Source organism: Hippopotamus amphibius, chromosome X, assembly GCF_030028045.1.
Source record: "Hippopotamus amphibius kiboko isolate mHipAmp2 chromosome X, mHipAmp2.hap2, whole genome shotgun sequence".
NCBI classification, from domain to species: Eukaryota; Metazoa; Chordata; class Mammalia; order Artiodactyla; family Hippopotamidae; genus Hippopotamus; species Hippopotamus amphibius.
In genome coordinates, this window is record NC_080203.1 from 83,477,500 (window position 1) to 83,490,800 (window position 13,301).

The following is a 13,301-nucleotide window of genomic DNA, read 5'->3' on the forward strand; positions in this document are numbered from 1 at the left end:
TACTTCATCCTGCTTAGTCCCAAACCTCATCTAAGTGATAGTCTCTCCCTCACCCCATCCCAATTCTGCAGATGTAGAAGAGTTGGCCAAGAAAGATTACAGAATGTTTCTCAAGAGCTATTCTGTGAGTAGTGACCCCTGAGGGAAGAAATACTCGCTTTTCTGAGTACAGATATAAACTGAACACTCTAATTGGGTACATTATAGTCAATATTCAACAGTAATCAGAGCATGATCACCTTAGTTTACAGATAAGGAAAATAGAACATAGAGAAGTTAGGTAAGTTGCTTGGAGTTACCCAAGCAGAAGTGGTTGAGCTTAGGTTCCAACAGAGAGCTGTCTGATGCCCAAGCCCACAGGTCACCTTGAAAAAAAAAACCCTAGATTCTCACAGTAGGATCCATTATATTATAGTTCAGTGGACTGCTGTACCTGGAGAAGGTTCTAGTCAGAACCAGGAACAATGTGTGTGTGTGTGTGGGGGGGGGCAAACTCATGGAAGCGTCTTTCTTTTCTGCCATCTGGGGAATCTAATCACAGACTCGAGGCAGTATAAGACTGTTAAAGTAAATGCTGACCCCCAGCATGTTGAGTTCCTCTGTGATAGTACCTCTCTAAATGTTTCTATATCCTTCTCATGTTCTCTTCCTTAGCTTTCTTCAAATGGCTCTCAGGAAAAGCTCAGCTAACAGTCTTTAGCATTCTAAAAGAGGTTTAATGTCAGCATAGATCCACAGAAACTCAGCATGAATCTTTTTCAACATGGAAACAAGCCCAGAGAGATAACCATCTTCTTTCTCTTTAAAAAAAAATTATTGGAGAAGAGTTGATTTACAAAGTTGTGTTAGTTTCAGATGTACAGCACAGTGAATCAGTTATACATATAAGTATATCCACTCTTTTTTTAGATTGTTTTCCCATATAGGCCATTAGACTATTGAGTACAGTTCCCTGTGCTATACAGCAGGTTCTTGTTAGTTATCTATTTTATATATAGTAGTATGTATATGTCAATTCCAATCTCCCAATTTATCCCTCCCCCCATATTTCCTGGTATCCATAAATTTGTTGTCTACATCTATGACTCTACTTCCATTTTGTAAATAAGTTCATTTGTACCCTTTTTGTAGATTCCATGTATAAGTGATATCATATGATATTTGTCTTTCTCTGTCTGACTTACTTCACTCAGTATGACAATCTCTAGGTCCACCCATGTTGCTGCAAATGGAATTATTTTGTTCTTTATTACGAATGAGTAATATTCCATTGTATATATGTACCACATCTTCTTTATCCATTTCTCTGTTGATGGACATTTAGATTGCTTCCATGTCCTGGCTATTGTAAACAGTGCTGCAATAAACATTGGAGTGCATGTATCTTTTCAAATTATGGTTTTCTCCATGCATATGTCTAGGCGTGGGATTACTGGGTCATATGGTAGTTCTATTTTTAGTTTTTTAAGGAACCTCTATATTTGTCTCCATAGTTGCTGTACCAATTTACATTCCCACCAAAAGTGTAAGAGGTTTCCCTTTTCTCCACACCCTCTCCAGCATTTATTTGTAGATTTTTTGATGTTGGCCATTCTGACCAGTGTGAGGTGATACTTCATTGTAGTTTTGATTTGCATTTCTCTGATAGTGATGTTGAGCATATTTTCATGTGCTCTGTGGCCATCTGTATGTCTCCTTTGGAGAAATGTCTATTTAGATCTTCTGCCCATTTTTTATTGGGTTGTTTGTTTGTTTGATATTGAGCTGCATGTGCTGTTTGTGTATTTTGGAGATTAATCCCCTGTTGGTTTCTTTGGTTCCAAGTATTTTCTCCATTATAAGGGTTGTTTTTTCATTTTGTTTATGGATTCTTTTGCTGTGCAAAAGCTTTTAAGTTGGATAAGATCCCATTTGTTTATTTTTGTTTTTATTTTCATTACTCTAGGAGGTGGATCAAAAAAGATCTTGCTGCAAGTTATATCAGAGAGTGTTCTGCCTTATTTTCCTCTCAGAGCTTTGTAGTGTCTGGCCTTACATTTAGGTCTTTAATCCATTTTGAGTTTATTTCTGTGTATGGTGTTAGAGAATGTTCTAATTTCATTCTTTTACATATAGCACTCGTTTTCCCAGCACCACCTATTGAAAAAGCTGTCTTTTCTCCATTGTATATCCTTGCCTCCTTTGTCATAGATTAGGTGACCATAGGTGGGTGGGTTTACCTCTGGACATTCTATCTTATTCCATGGGTCTATATTTCTGTTTTTGTGCCAGTACCAGTGTTTTGATTACTGTAGCTTTGTAGTACAGTCTGAAGCCAGGGAGCCTGATTCCTCCCTGGAATTCCTCTCCATTTTTCTTTCTCAAGATTGCTTTGGCTATTTGGGGGCTTTTATGTTTCCAGATAAATTGTAAATTTTTTTGTTCTAATTTTGTGAAAAATGCCATTGGTAATTTAATTGGGATCTTATTTAATCTGTAGTTTGCTTTGGGTATAGTCATTTTCACAATATTGATTCTTCCAATCCAAGAACATGGTATATCTTTCCATCTGTTTGTGTCATCTTTGATTTCTTTCTTTCATCAGTATCTTATAGTTTTCTGAGGACAGTTCTTTTGCCTCCTTATGTAGGTTCATTCCTATGTATTTTATTGTTTTTGATGCAATGGTAAATGGATTTTCTTAATTTCTCTTTCTTATCTTTTGCTGTTATGTATAGGAATGCAAAAGATTTCTGGAATTAATTTTGTATCCTGCAACTTTACCACATTCATTGCTGAGCTCTAGTAGTTTTCTGGTGGCATCCTTAGGATTTTCTGTGCATAATACCATGTCATCTGCAAACAGTGACAGTTTTAGTTCTTCTTTTCCTATATGGATCCCTTTTATTTCTTTTCTTCTCTGATTGCCTAGGCTACAACTTCCAGAAGTATATTGAATAAAAGGGATGAGAGTGGATGTCTTTGTCTTGTTCCTGATGTTAGAGTAAACACTTTCATTTTTTGACCATTGAGAATGATGTTTGTTGTGGGTTTGTCATATATGGCCTTTATTATGTTGAAGTAGGTTCCCCCTATGTCCACTTTCTGGAGAGTTTTTTTTTTTTATTATTATAAATGTGTGCTGAATTTCATCAAGAGCTTTTTCTGCATCTGTTGAGATGATCATATGTTTTTTTATTCTTTCATTTGTTAACATGGTGTATCACATTGATTGACTTGCATATATTGAAAAATCTTTGTATCCTTGGGATAGATCCTACTTAATCATGGTGTATAATCCTTTTAATGTGTTGTTGGATTTAGTTGAGGATTTTTGCATATATGTTCATCAGTGATATTGGCCTATAATTTTCTTTTTTTGTGTTAGCTTCATCTGCTTTTGCTATCAGGGTGATGTTGGCCTCATAGAATGATTTGGGAGTGTTCCTTCTTCTGCAAGTTTTTGGAAGACTTTTAGAAGGATAGGTGTTATCTCTTCTCTAAACGTTTGATAGAATTTGCCTGTGAAGCCATCTGGTACTGGACTTTGGTTTGTTGGACGATTTTTAATCAGTTTCAATTTCAGTACTTGTGGTTGGTCTGTTCATATTTTCTATATCTTCCTGGTTTAGTCTTGGAAGGTTGTACCTTTCTAAGAATTTGTCCATTTCTTTTGGGCTGTCCATTTCATTGGCATATAGTTGCTTGTAGTAGTCTCTTATAATCCTTTGTATTTCTGTGGTGTCCTTTGTAACTCCTCCTATATCATTTCTAATTTTATTGATTTGAGCCCTCCCCCTTTTATTCTTGATGAGTGTGGCTAAAGGTTTATCAATTTTGTTTGTCTTCTCATTGAACCAGTTCTTAGTTTCTTTGATGTTTGCTATCATTTTCTTTGTCTCTAATTCATTTATTTCTGCTCTGATCTTTATGATTTCTTTCCTTCTCCTAACTTTGGGTTTTGCTTGTTCTTCTTTCTCTAGTTGCTTTAGGTATAAGCTTAGGTAGTTTATTCGAGGTTTTTCTCATTTCTTGAGGTAAGATTATATTGCTATAAACTTCCCTCTTAGAACTCTATTGCTGGGTACCATAGGTTTTGGATCATCATGTGTTCATTACCTTTTTTCTCTAGGTATTTTTTGATTTCCTCTTTGATGTCTTCAATGATCCAGTGGTTATTTAGTAACATATTGTTTATCATCCATGTGTTTGTGTTTTATACATTTTATTTCCTGTAATCAATTTCTAATTTCATAGCATTGTGGTTGGAAAAGATGCTTGATATTATTTCAATTTTCTTAAATTTACTGAGGCTTGATTTGTGACCCAATATGTGATCTATCCTGGAGAATGTTTTGTGTACACTTGAGAAAAAAGTGTATTCTGCTTTCTAATGGACTGTTCTATAAATATAAATTGAGTCCATCTGGTCTAATGTGTCATTTAAGGCTTGTATTTCCTTCTGAATTTTCTGTTTGTATGATCTGTCCATTGTTGTGGGGTGTTAAAGTCCCCCACTATCATTATGTTACTGTTGATTTCACCTTTTATGGCTATTAGCATTTTCCCTAAATATTGTGATGATCCTATGTTGGGTGAATAGATATTTACAATTGCTATATCATCTTCTTGGATTAATCCCTTGATCATTATGTAGTATCCTTCCTTGTCTCTTGTAACAGTCTTTATTTTAAAGTCTATTGTGTCTGATATGAATATTGATACTCCAGCTTCCTTTTGATTCCCATTTGCATGGAATATCTTTTTCCATCTGCTCCCTTTTAGTCTGTATGTGTCCCTAGGTCTGAAGTGGGTCTTTTGTAGACAGCATATATACTGGTCTTGTTTTTGAACCCATTCAGTCAGTCTATGTCTTTTGGTTTGAGTCTTTAAGCCATTTACATTTAAGGTAATTATCTATATGCCATTTTCTTAATTGTTTTGGTTTTATTTTTGCAGGTCTTTTTTCTTCTTTTCCTCTTTTTTTCTCTTCTCTTGTGGTTTGATGACCGTCTTTAATGTTGTGTTTTGGTTGCTTTTTTTGGTATGTGTGTGGGCATCTATTGTACTTTTTTGGTTTGCATTTCCCATGAGGTTTTGATAAAGCAGTCTCTTTATACACAAGTTGTTTTAAGTTGCTGGTGCCAATTTCAATTATAGTTCCCATTTCCTGCATTTGTACTCTCCTATTCTCATGGTTGCTGGTTTTGATATCATATTTTCATATGGATGATTTCCTGCTTTTATTGTATGTTTGCCTTTAACAGTGAGCTTTCACATTTGTGATTTTCTTGTTTTGAGTTATGGCCTTTTTTTTTTTTTTTTTTTTTTTTTTTTTTTTAGTTCTCCTGCCTAGAGAAGTTTCTTTAGCATTTGTTGTAAAGCTGGTTTGGTTGTGCTAAATTCTCTTATTTTTGCTTGTCTGTACAGCTTTGGACTTCTCCATTGAATCTCCCTTTCTGGATAGAATATTCGTGGTCACAGGTTTTTCCCTTTCATCACTTTGAATGTATTGTGCCACTCCTTTCTGACCTGCAGATTTTTTGCTGAAAAATCAACTGATAACCTTATGGGGATTCCCTTGCATGTTATTTGTTGCTTTTCCCTTGTTGCTTTATATAAATATATATATAGTATATAATTTTTGTTCGTTTGATTATTGTGTGTCTCAGCATGTTCCTTCTTGAATTTACCCTGTATGAGACTCTCTGCACTTCTTGGACTTGGATGACTATTTCCTTTCCCATGTTAGGGGAGTTTTCGACTATAATCTCTTCAAATATATTCTCAGGCCCTTTCTCTTTCTCTTCTTCATCTGTGACCCCTATAGTTCTAATGTGGCTGTGTGTAATGTTGTCCCAGAGGTCTCTGAGACTATCCTCATTTCTTTTTATTCTTTTTTCTTATTATGTTCCACAGCAGTGATTTCCACCATTCTGTCTTTCAGCTCGCTTATCTGTTCTTCTGCCTCAATTATTCTGCTATTGATTCCTTATAGTGTATTTTTTATTTCAGTTGTATTTTTCATCTCTGTTGGTTTGTTCTTTAGTTCTTCTAGGTCCTTGTTAAACATTTCTTGTATCTTCTCAATCCATGCCTCCATTCTTTTTCTGAGGTCTTGGATCATCTTTACTATCATTACTCTGAATTCTTTTTCAGGTAGATTGCTTATGTCCTCTCCATTTAGTTTTTCTTGGACATTTTTATCTTGCTCCTTCATCTGCAACATATTTTTCTGTTGTCTCATTTTGTCTAACTTACTGTACTTGTGGTCTCCTTTCCCCAGGCTGCAGAATTTTAGTTCCTCTTGCTTCTGGTGTCTGCTCCCTGGTGGGTGAGGTTGGTCCCATGGCTTGTTCAGGCTTCTTGGTAGGAGGGACTGGTGCCTAATCTCTGGAGGGTGGAGCTGGTTTGTGTCCCTCTGGTGGGCAGGGCCATGTCAGGTGTGTGTTTTGTGGTGGCTGTGAGCTTAATTCCGCTTTAGGCAGGCCATCTGCTGATGGGTGGGCCTGTGCTCCTGTCTTTCTGATCATTTGGCCTAAGGCATTTCAGTACTGGAGCATGCAAGCTGGTTGGTGAGTCTAGGTTTTGGTGTCGAAGTGGGGGCCTCTTGGAGAGCTCACACCAATTAATATACAGTGGGGCCTCTGCTACCCATCCCCTTGCTCCCACAGTGAACCACAGCCAACCTGCACCTCTTCACGAGAACTTCTAAGACCCCTGGGTAGGTATAGCCCAGGTTCCTATGGAGGTACTCTTTGGTGCTGGGACCCAGTGCACATAAGATCTTGTGTGTGCCCTCCAAGAGTGGAGGCTCTGTTTCCCCCAGCCCTGTGGAGCTCTTGCACTCAAGCCCCTCTGGTCTTCAAGGCCAAATGCTCTGTGTGTCCTTTCTTCCAATGCCAGCCCCTCAGACTGTCTTGGAGGGCTATTTTTATGTGGGAATATCCCTGTGTGGCCTGCGTAGGCTTAATTTGTGTGTGTGTGTGTGTGTGTGTGTGTGTGTGTGTGTGAGAGCTGTTTTTCTTTTTTTTTTTTTTTTTTTTTTTTTGGTCTGGATGACTGCTGCCTCTTTCCTCAGTGTATGCTGGCTGTTATCCCCTTGATATGAGGCTTGACTGATGTTGTGGTGTCCAGAGCCTGCCCTGGATATTGAGCAGGGCCTGCCTTTTGCTCTGTGGTTGTCACTGCCCTGTCAAGGGTGGGGTCTGCTCCCTAGTTGTTAGAGGATAGTCCCCCAGATCTGTTTCTTAGCTGTGTTTCTGATCTGTGGTGTGAGGTAGGCAGGATTGGAGCACTCTCACTAGGAAGGAAGTGACTGAGTATTCCTCCTCTGGAGCTGTTCACCCATGAATGTGATTTGTTGTGTCGCTTTTTGCATTGTGCAGGCTTTCAAAGTACACTGTTGTTGGCACTGCTTTTGGCCCCACTGTAACTGTGAGTATGCCAGCAATTGGCCCTGGTGCCTCTCAGGCATTGTTTTCACCAGGCCACTAGCACAGATCCACTGAGTTCAGGTCCCAGAACTGCAGTAGTTTTGCATCTGGATCCAGTGTGGGAGCTATGGACAAGGCTCAGACTCTGGCCTGGCCCAACTGTAGCAGGTATGTACCCACAAATTTCACAGCTGCTAAAGCCCAATGTGTCCCAGCTTCAGGAGCACTTCGTGTCCCTTTGGATGTCTCACAAGTGAAGAATTTAGGAAGCTGTCAGTGGAGGAGTAACTGTGTTTTGTACAGCTGTGAGGAGAGATTTCAGCTCTTCTTCCTTAGTCACACAGCCCCTGGGGCTCAGCTGTGGTTTCAATGACTCCTCTGGGTGGATTTCCTAGTGGGGGGAACTATTTGTGCCCTCCAGGGACAACAGGGTGGATCCTGGCACCTACTGGTGGACTTCCTAATAGCAAGAGCTATCCTCACTCTCCCAGAACAATAGGGCATGTCCCGGCACCCACTGGCATATTTCCTGGTAGGGAGAGCTATCCACACTCCTGGGACAGCAGGGCAGGTCTTAGCACCCACTGTTGGATTTTGTAGTCATGGAAGCTATCCGTGACCTCCCAGGACAGTGCAGTCAGGTCCTGGGGCCCTCTGGTGGAATTCCTAGAGGTGGGAGCTGTCCGTGCCCTTCCGGGTCAGTGGGGGTGGGTCTTGTGGCCTGCTGTCAGAATTCCTAGTGGCAGGAGCTGTCTGCACCTTCTGGGTCAGCAGAGGTTGTGCTGGATATCTGCCTGTGGATTTGGAATAGGTAGCCAGTGCCTGCCTCTGGAGCTCAAGTTGGCAGCAGTGACTTTCATGTGTCCCCCAGAGCTCCTGTAGTTGGTGTCTTGTTACCTGGGAGTGCTCACAAGTAAAGAAGCTCTTATGGTGGTCCTGCCCCCTCCTCGTGCATCTCCCAATAATGGTGACTCACATCTCTGGCAGGCCCAGGCTTCTTCCTAGCACACCCTTAGTTGCCACAGCCCAGCTTCTTCAGGTTGTTTCCACACCTAACACTGGTCCTCTCCCTGGGACTGACCTCCAGGGCCTGAGCTTTAGCACCCGACCCCTACTCTCACCAACAGAGGAGTGTCTCTAGTTGGGGAGTGCAGGGTGGTGGTGCCAACCCCCTGCACTCTCCATTTTGCCTTTCACAAACTGGTTGCCATTCTCTCCTCTTAGGCTCTGAAGCTCCCCCTCTATCCAGCCTGATCTCCCCACCACTGGTAAGGAGACTTCCCAAAGTGCAGGAAGCTGTCCTCCTTCACAACTCCCTCCCTGGGGCGCAAGCCCCATTCTGAGTTCTGATTCCTTCTTTTTCTTTTTTCCTTTCATTCTATCTGGTTATGTGGAAGTTTTCTTGTCTTTTTGGGCATCTGAGGTCTTCTGTCTGTGCTCAGTAGCTGTTCTACGTAAATTGTTCCACTTGTAGATGTATTTTCAATGTTTCTGTGGAAGAAGGTGAACTCTGCTTTCTACTCCTCTGCCATTTTGATTTCTTCAACCATCTGCTTTCTTGAGGAGATTTATGTTTAGCTGGAAGCAGGTTTGAGAAAACAATAAAACAAAACAGGACACCAGTCCTGGAGAGGGATCTCCAGGAGACAGCTCCTTCCCCCTGTGCTTTTTAGAGCCCTTACTTGGTTGGGGGAGGGGGTGCGGAAGGTAGTGGGGGGGGTGGAAGAGTGCCAGCCAAAATGTGTGGGTGAGCACCTACTTAAATCCAGAGATGATAAAATTTTAGGTTTTACAAAAATTGGAAACAAGAAGAAGGCAGAAAGCTTTTTTATCAGTAATTGGCTCCTCTGAATTCCAGAGGTGTTTGTAGCAGGAAAGAGGCCTGCTGTGTCTTGGAATAGGGAAGGAAGCTGGGGTTTCCTATCCAGAAACCAGATTCTTGCAAACTCTCACTACACAGATCACTGAAGAAAGTTTAAGACCTCTTTGTAACATGGCCTCACTTTGGTCTCATTAGCTTGCATATCTTTCCAGAGGGTTCCATGGTCACTTAGCCCAGTTCAAGATCTAGCGATCTTTGAAATATCTGTATGTCCTTCCTCTTAGGCTATTCGTATTCCCCTTACTGCCCCTACATCCAAATCTCATTAGGGACTGAAAGCCTTGTCTGTACCTCCCTCTTAGATCACCCCTTCCCAGGGTCCCTGAAATATTACCACATGACACCCAGGCCCAGAAAAGAAGATATGGAAAAATAAGATGTCAGAACTTTAGTACTAGGTCATGTTTACATTGGGAGTATGATCACAGCTAAGCTGTATGACACAGCCTGATAAATAAGGACTCTCACCACCCCCAACTGTACTCTGAGAGAGCTCCAGCCTGTCCAGACCAGCAGTCCCAAATTAGATCTTCTCTTTGAAAATAGCTGCTCTCTCTGTTTATTCTTACTCTCACAGCTCTTTCTTTGAAACTTTTAATAGTGTACTTTGTGTATTGAGCACCCTCTAGAGACTACATTTCATTAATGCAGCCCCAGCCAGGGCTTGGCTTTATAGCAAATTGATAGTTTTTCCAAGCTGGCCTATGTTTCCCCTAGTATTTTAACTAATCTCTCCCCAGCTTCAAAGCAGTAGATACAGAATCTCAGGAGCATAGAAATATAGAGCTTTACAGGATCTTGTAGATCACCTAATGCTTCTTTATTTTACAGATAGGCCCAGATGGATAATTACCGAATTGGGCCCCACCAATCCTGGGCAGGTGTGCTTTTTGCGGAAGCCAGTTGTCTGAGCAGTGGGCTGAGTGAGAAGTACAGAAAGTGTGAACAATGCATTTCTCAGTAGAAGGAGAAATAATAGCTTATATATATGAGTGCCTCCTATGTGCCAGGCACAGTCCTCTACATGTAGTGTCTTACTTAATCCTCACAGCAATCGTCTGACATAGGTACTATTATCACCCTCATATTACAGATGAGGGAACTTGAGGCCCATGTTTGCATAGATAATAAATGGCAGAGTCAGAAATGAAACTGAGGCAGTCTGATTCATGAGCCCAAGAGCCTCTTTAGTCTCTTCCTTTTTTTCCTGTCTTCCATCCTACATCTGATCAGTCACTAAATTCAACAAATTCTTTTTCATTGAAGTATAATAGACATATAACCTATTAGTTTCAGGTTTACAACATAATATGATTTTTGTATATATTGGGAAATGCAAATAACAAGTCTAGTTAACATCTACCACCACAGTTAATTTTCTTCTTGTAATGAGAAGTTTTAAGATATACTCTCTTGGCAACTTTCAAGTATGCAATACAGTGATTTTAACTAGTCAACATTCTGTAAATTACATCTCCAGGAGTTATTTTATAAATGGAAATTTGTACCTTTGACCTCCTTACTCATTTTGTTCACACCTCACACCCCACTTCTTAGCAATCTCCTAATATGTTTTCTCTGTACATGAGTTCAATTTTTGTTTTTTAGGATTTTTAAAACATTCCACATATAAGTGAGATTATACAGTATTTGTCTTTGTCTGATTTATTTCACTTAGCATAATACCCTCAAGATCCATCTATGTTGTCACAAATGGCAATATTTCCTTTTTAAGGCTGAATAATATTCTTTTATACATATAAAATTATAAATATATACATCTCACATTTTCTTTATCCATTCATCTATCAATGGACACTTACATTGTTTCCATGTCTTGGCTATTGTAAATAATGCTTCAGTGAACATGGGTTGCATATATCTTTTCTTTTTTTCTATCCTCAATATTTATTATTTTGTCATTTTAAAAATGCTACATAAATTTAATCTTATGGCCCATAAATTTTGAGATTGGATTTTTTGACTCAACATAATTTTCTGGAGTTCATCTAAATTATTGCATATATCAATAGTTTGTTCTTTTTTATTGCTGTGCAGTATTCATGGTATGACTGTTTAATCATTCCCATGCTGAAAAACATTGGGGTTATTTCTAGGTTTGTACTATTACAAAGAAAGCTGTTATGAACTTTCATATACATGTTTGTGGTTAACCTAAGTTTTCATATAATTGGAATAAATGCCAGGATTATACTATCTGGGCCTGTGGTAATTTTGTTGTTATGTTTAGTTTTTTAAGAAATTTTCAAAGTGCTGTCCTGAGTGGCTGTTCCATTTTACATTCCCTTCAGCAACATACGAGTAATCTGGTTTTTCCATATCTTCAGCATTTAGTATTGTCATTATTGTCTTTATTTTTTAGTGTAGCTGATAAAATCTCATTTTGGTTTTAGTCAGCATTTCCATAAAAGCTAATGACATTGAACATCTCATGTGCTTATTTGCCACCTGTATATCATCTTTGGTGAAATGTCTCTTCTTGTCTTTCCCTCGTTCTACTGCAATATTCAGGGTTTTTTTTTTACTGTTGAATATTGAGAGTTGTTCATATTTTATTATTTATTTTTCTTTGTTTTAATTATTTTTATTGAGGTATAGTTGATTTACAATATTACAGTTATTAGTTTCAGGTGTACAAAACAGCAATTCAAATATTTTACAGATTATACTCCATTTAAAGTTATTATACATGCACTCCAATGTTCATTGCAGCACAACTTAATAGCCAGGATATGGAAGCAACCTAAATGTTCATCAACAGATGAGTGGATAAAGAAGATGTGGTACATATATACAATGGAATATTACTCAGCCATAAAAAAGAACAAAATAATGCCATTTGAAGCAACATGGATGGACCTAGGGATTGTCATACTGAGTGAAGTAAGCCAGAGAAAGACAGATATCATATGATGTCACTTATGTGTGGAATCTAAAAAAAAAAAATGATACAAATGAACTTATTTACAAAACAGAAATTGAGTCACAGACATACAAAACAAACTTATGGTTACCAAAGGGGAAATGGGGGGGAGGGATAAATTGGAAGATTGGAATTGGCATACACACTATTATATATAAAAAGATAACTATTAAGAACCTACTGGGGAGGCTTGGAAGAAGGTGTCCGCCCAGGCAGTGGTGTAAAGGTGACGGGACACCTGGATTCCTCAGTTTCCTTCTTTCCTTATTCCTGGGCCGGAGGAAACACCCAAACATGTGGAATCCCAATGCCAGGCATTAAGGGCCATGTCCACACCCGCCTAATGTCGGATACCCTGGAGGTTGCAATCCTGCCCATCCACCACCAGCCAACCCTGTCTGTCCTCCAGGCCCCTTTCCGACTCCCCCAGGAGCACCCCAGGGGAATCCAGCCTTTCCCCCTTGTGGGCCCTGTTATCCTGTGCCACAACCAGGGTATCCAGGATGCCAACCCTCAGGTCCCTACCCCCCTCCATACCCACCACCTGCCCCTGGCATGCGTCCTGTAAATCCATTGACTCCTGGCATGGTAGGACCAGGAATAGTGATTGACAAGAAGATGCAGAAGAAAATGAAGAAAGCTCATAAAAAGAAGCAGAAACACCACAAGCATGGCAAGCATTCCTCCTCCTCCTCCTCCTCTTCCAGCAGTGACTCTGATTGAATACAGGGCCTGGACCCTTCCCTCAAGTCTCTCCAGTTCTGCTCTCCCATCAAGCTTCAGATGCCATCTTGTACTGGGGGAAATTAGCCCCTGTGTCCCTCTCCCACTGCCACCCCTGCAATCTAAGCCTCACTCTGCTGTTAAACCCTAACTGGCTAGGGAAAATGAGAAAAGAATTGCCATCAGCTAACAAAGGCCATCTTTTCACTGCTTGGATAGAACTTTTAGCTGACGGGTTTTGCAGGAGAACTATTTTTTGAAGATGGAGATTTGAACTAAATGCTGAAGACAAGTCTAAGATCTGTAAAATGTGATTTTTTACTTTGTTTTTTAATAC

The 13,301-nt window shown here is 39.8% G+C and overlaps 1 protein-coding gene across 1 annotated transcript; it reads left to right on the top strand.

Moving 5' to 3' along the window:
* Positions 1-12,520: 12,520 nt before the first annotated feature.
* Positions 12,521-13,034, top strand: LOC130842150 (proline-rich protein 13-like). Its single transcript, XM_057718819.1, is given in 1 exon segment — positions 12,521-13,034. A coding segment is annotated over 1 exon segment (429 nt). The 5' UTR covers positions 12,521-12,535; the 3' UTR covers positions 12,965-13,034.
* The last annotated feature ends 267 nt before the right edge of the window (positions 13,035-13,301 follow it).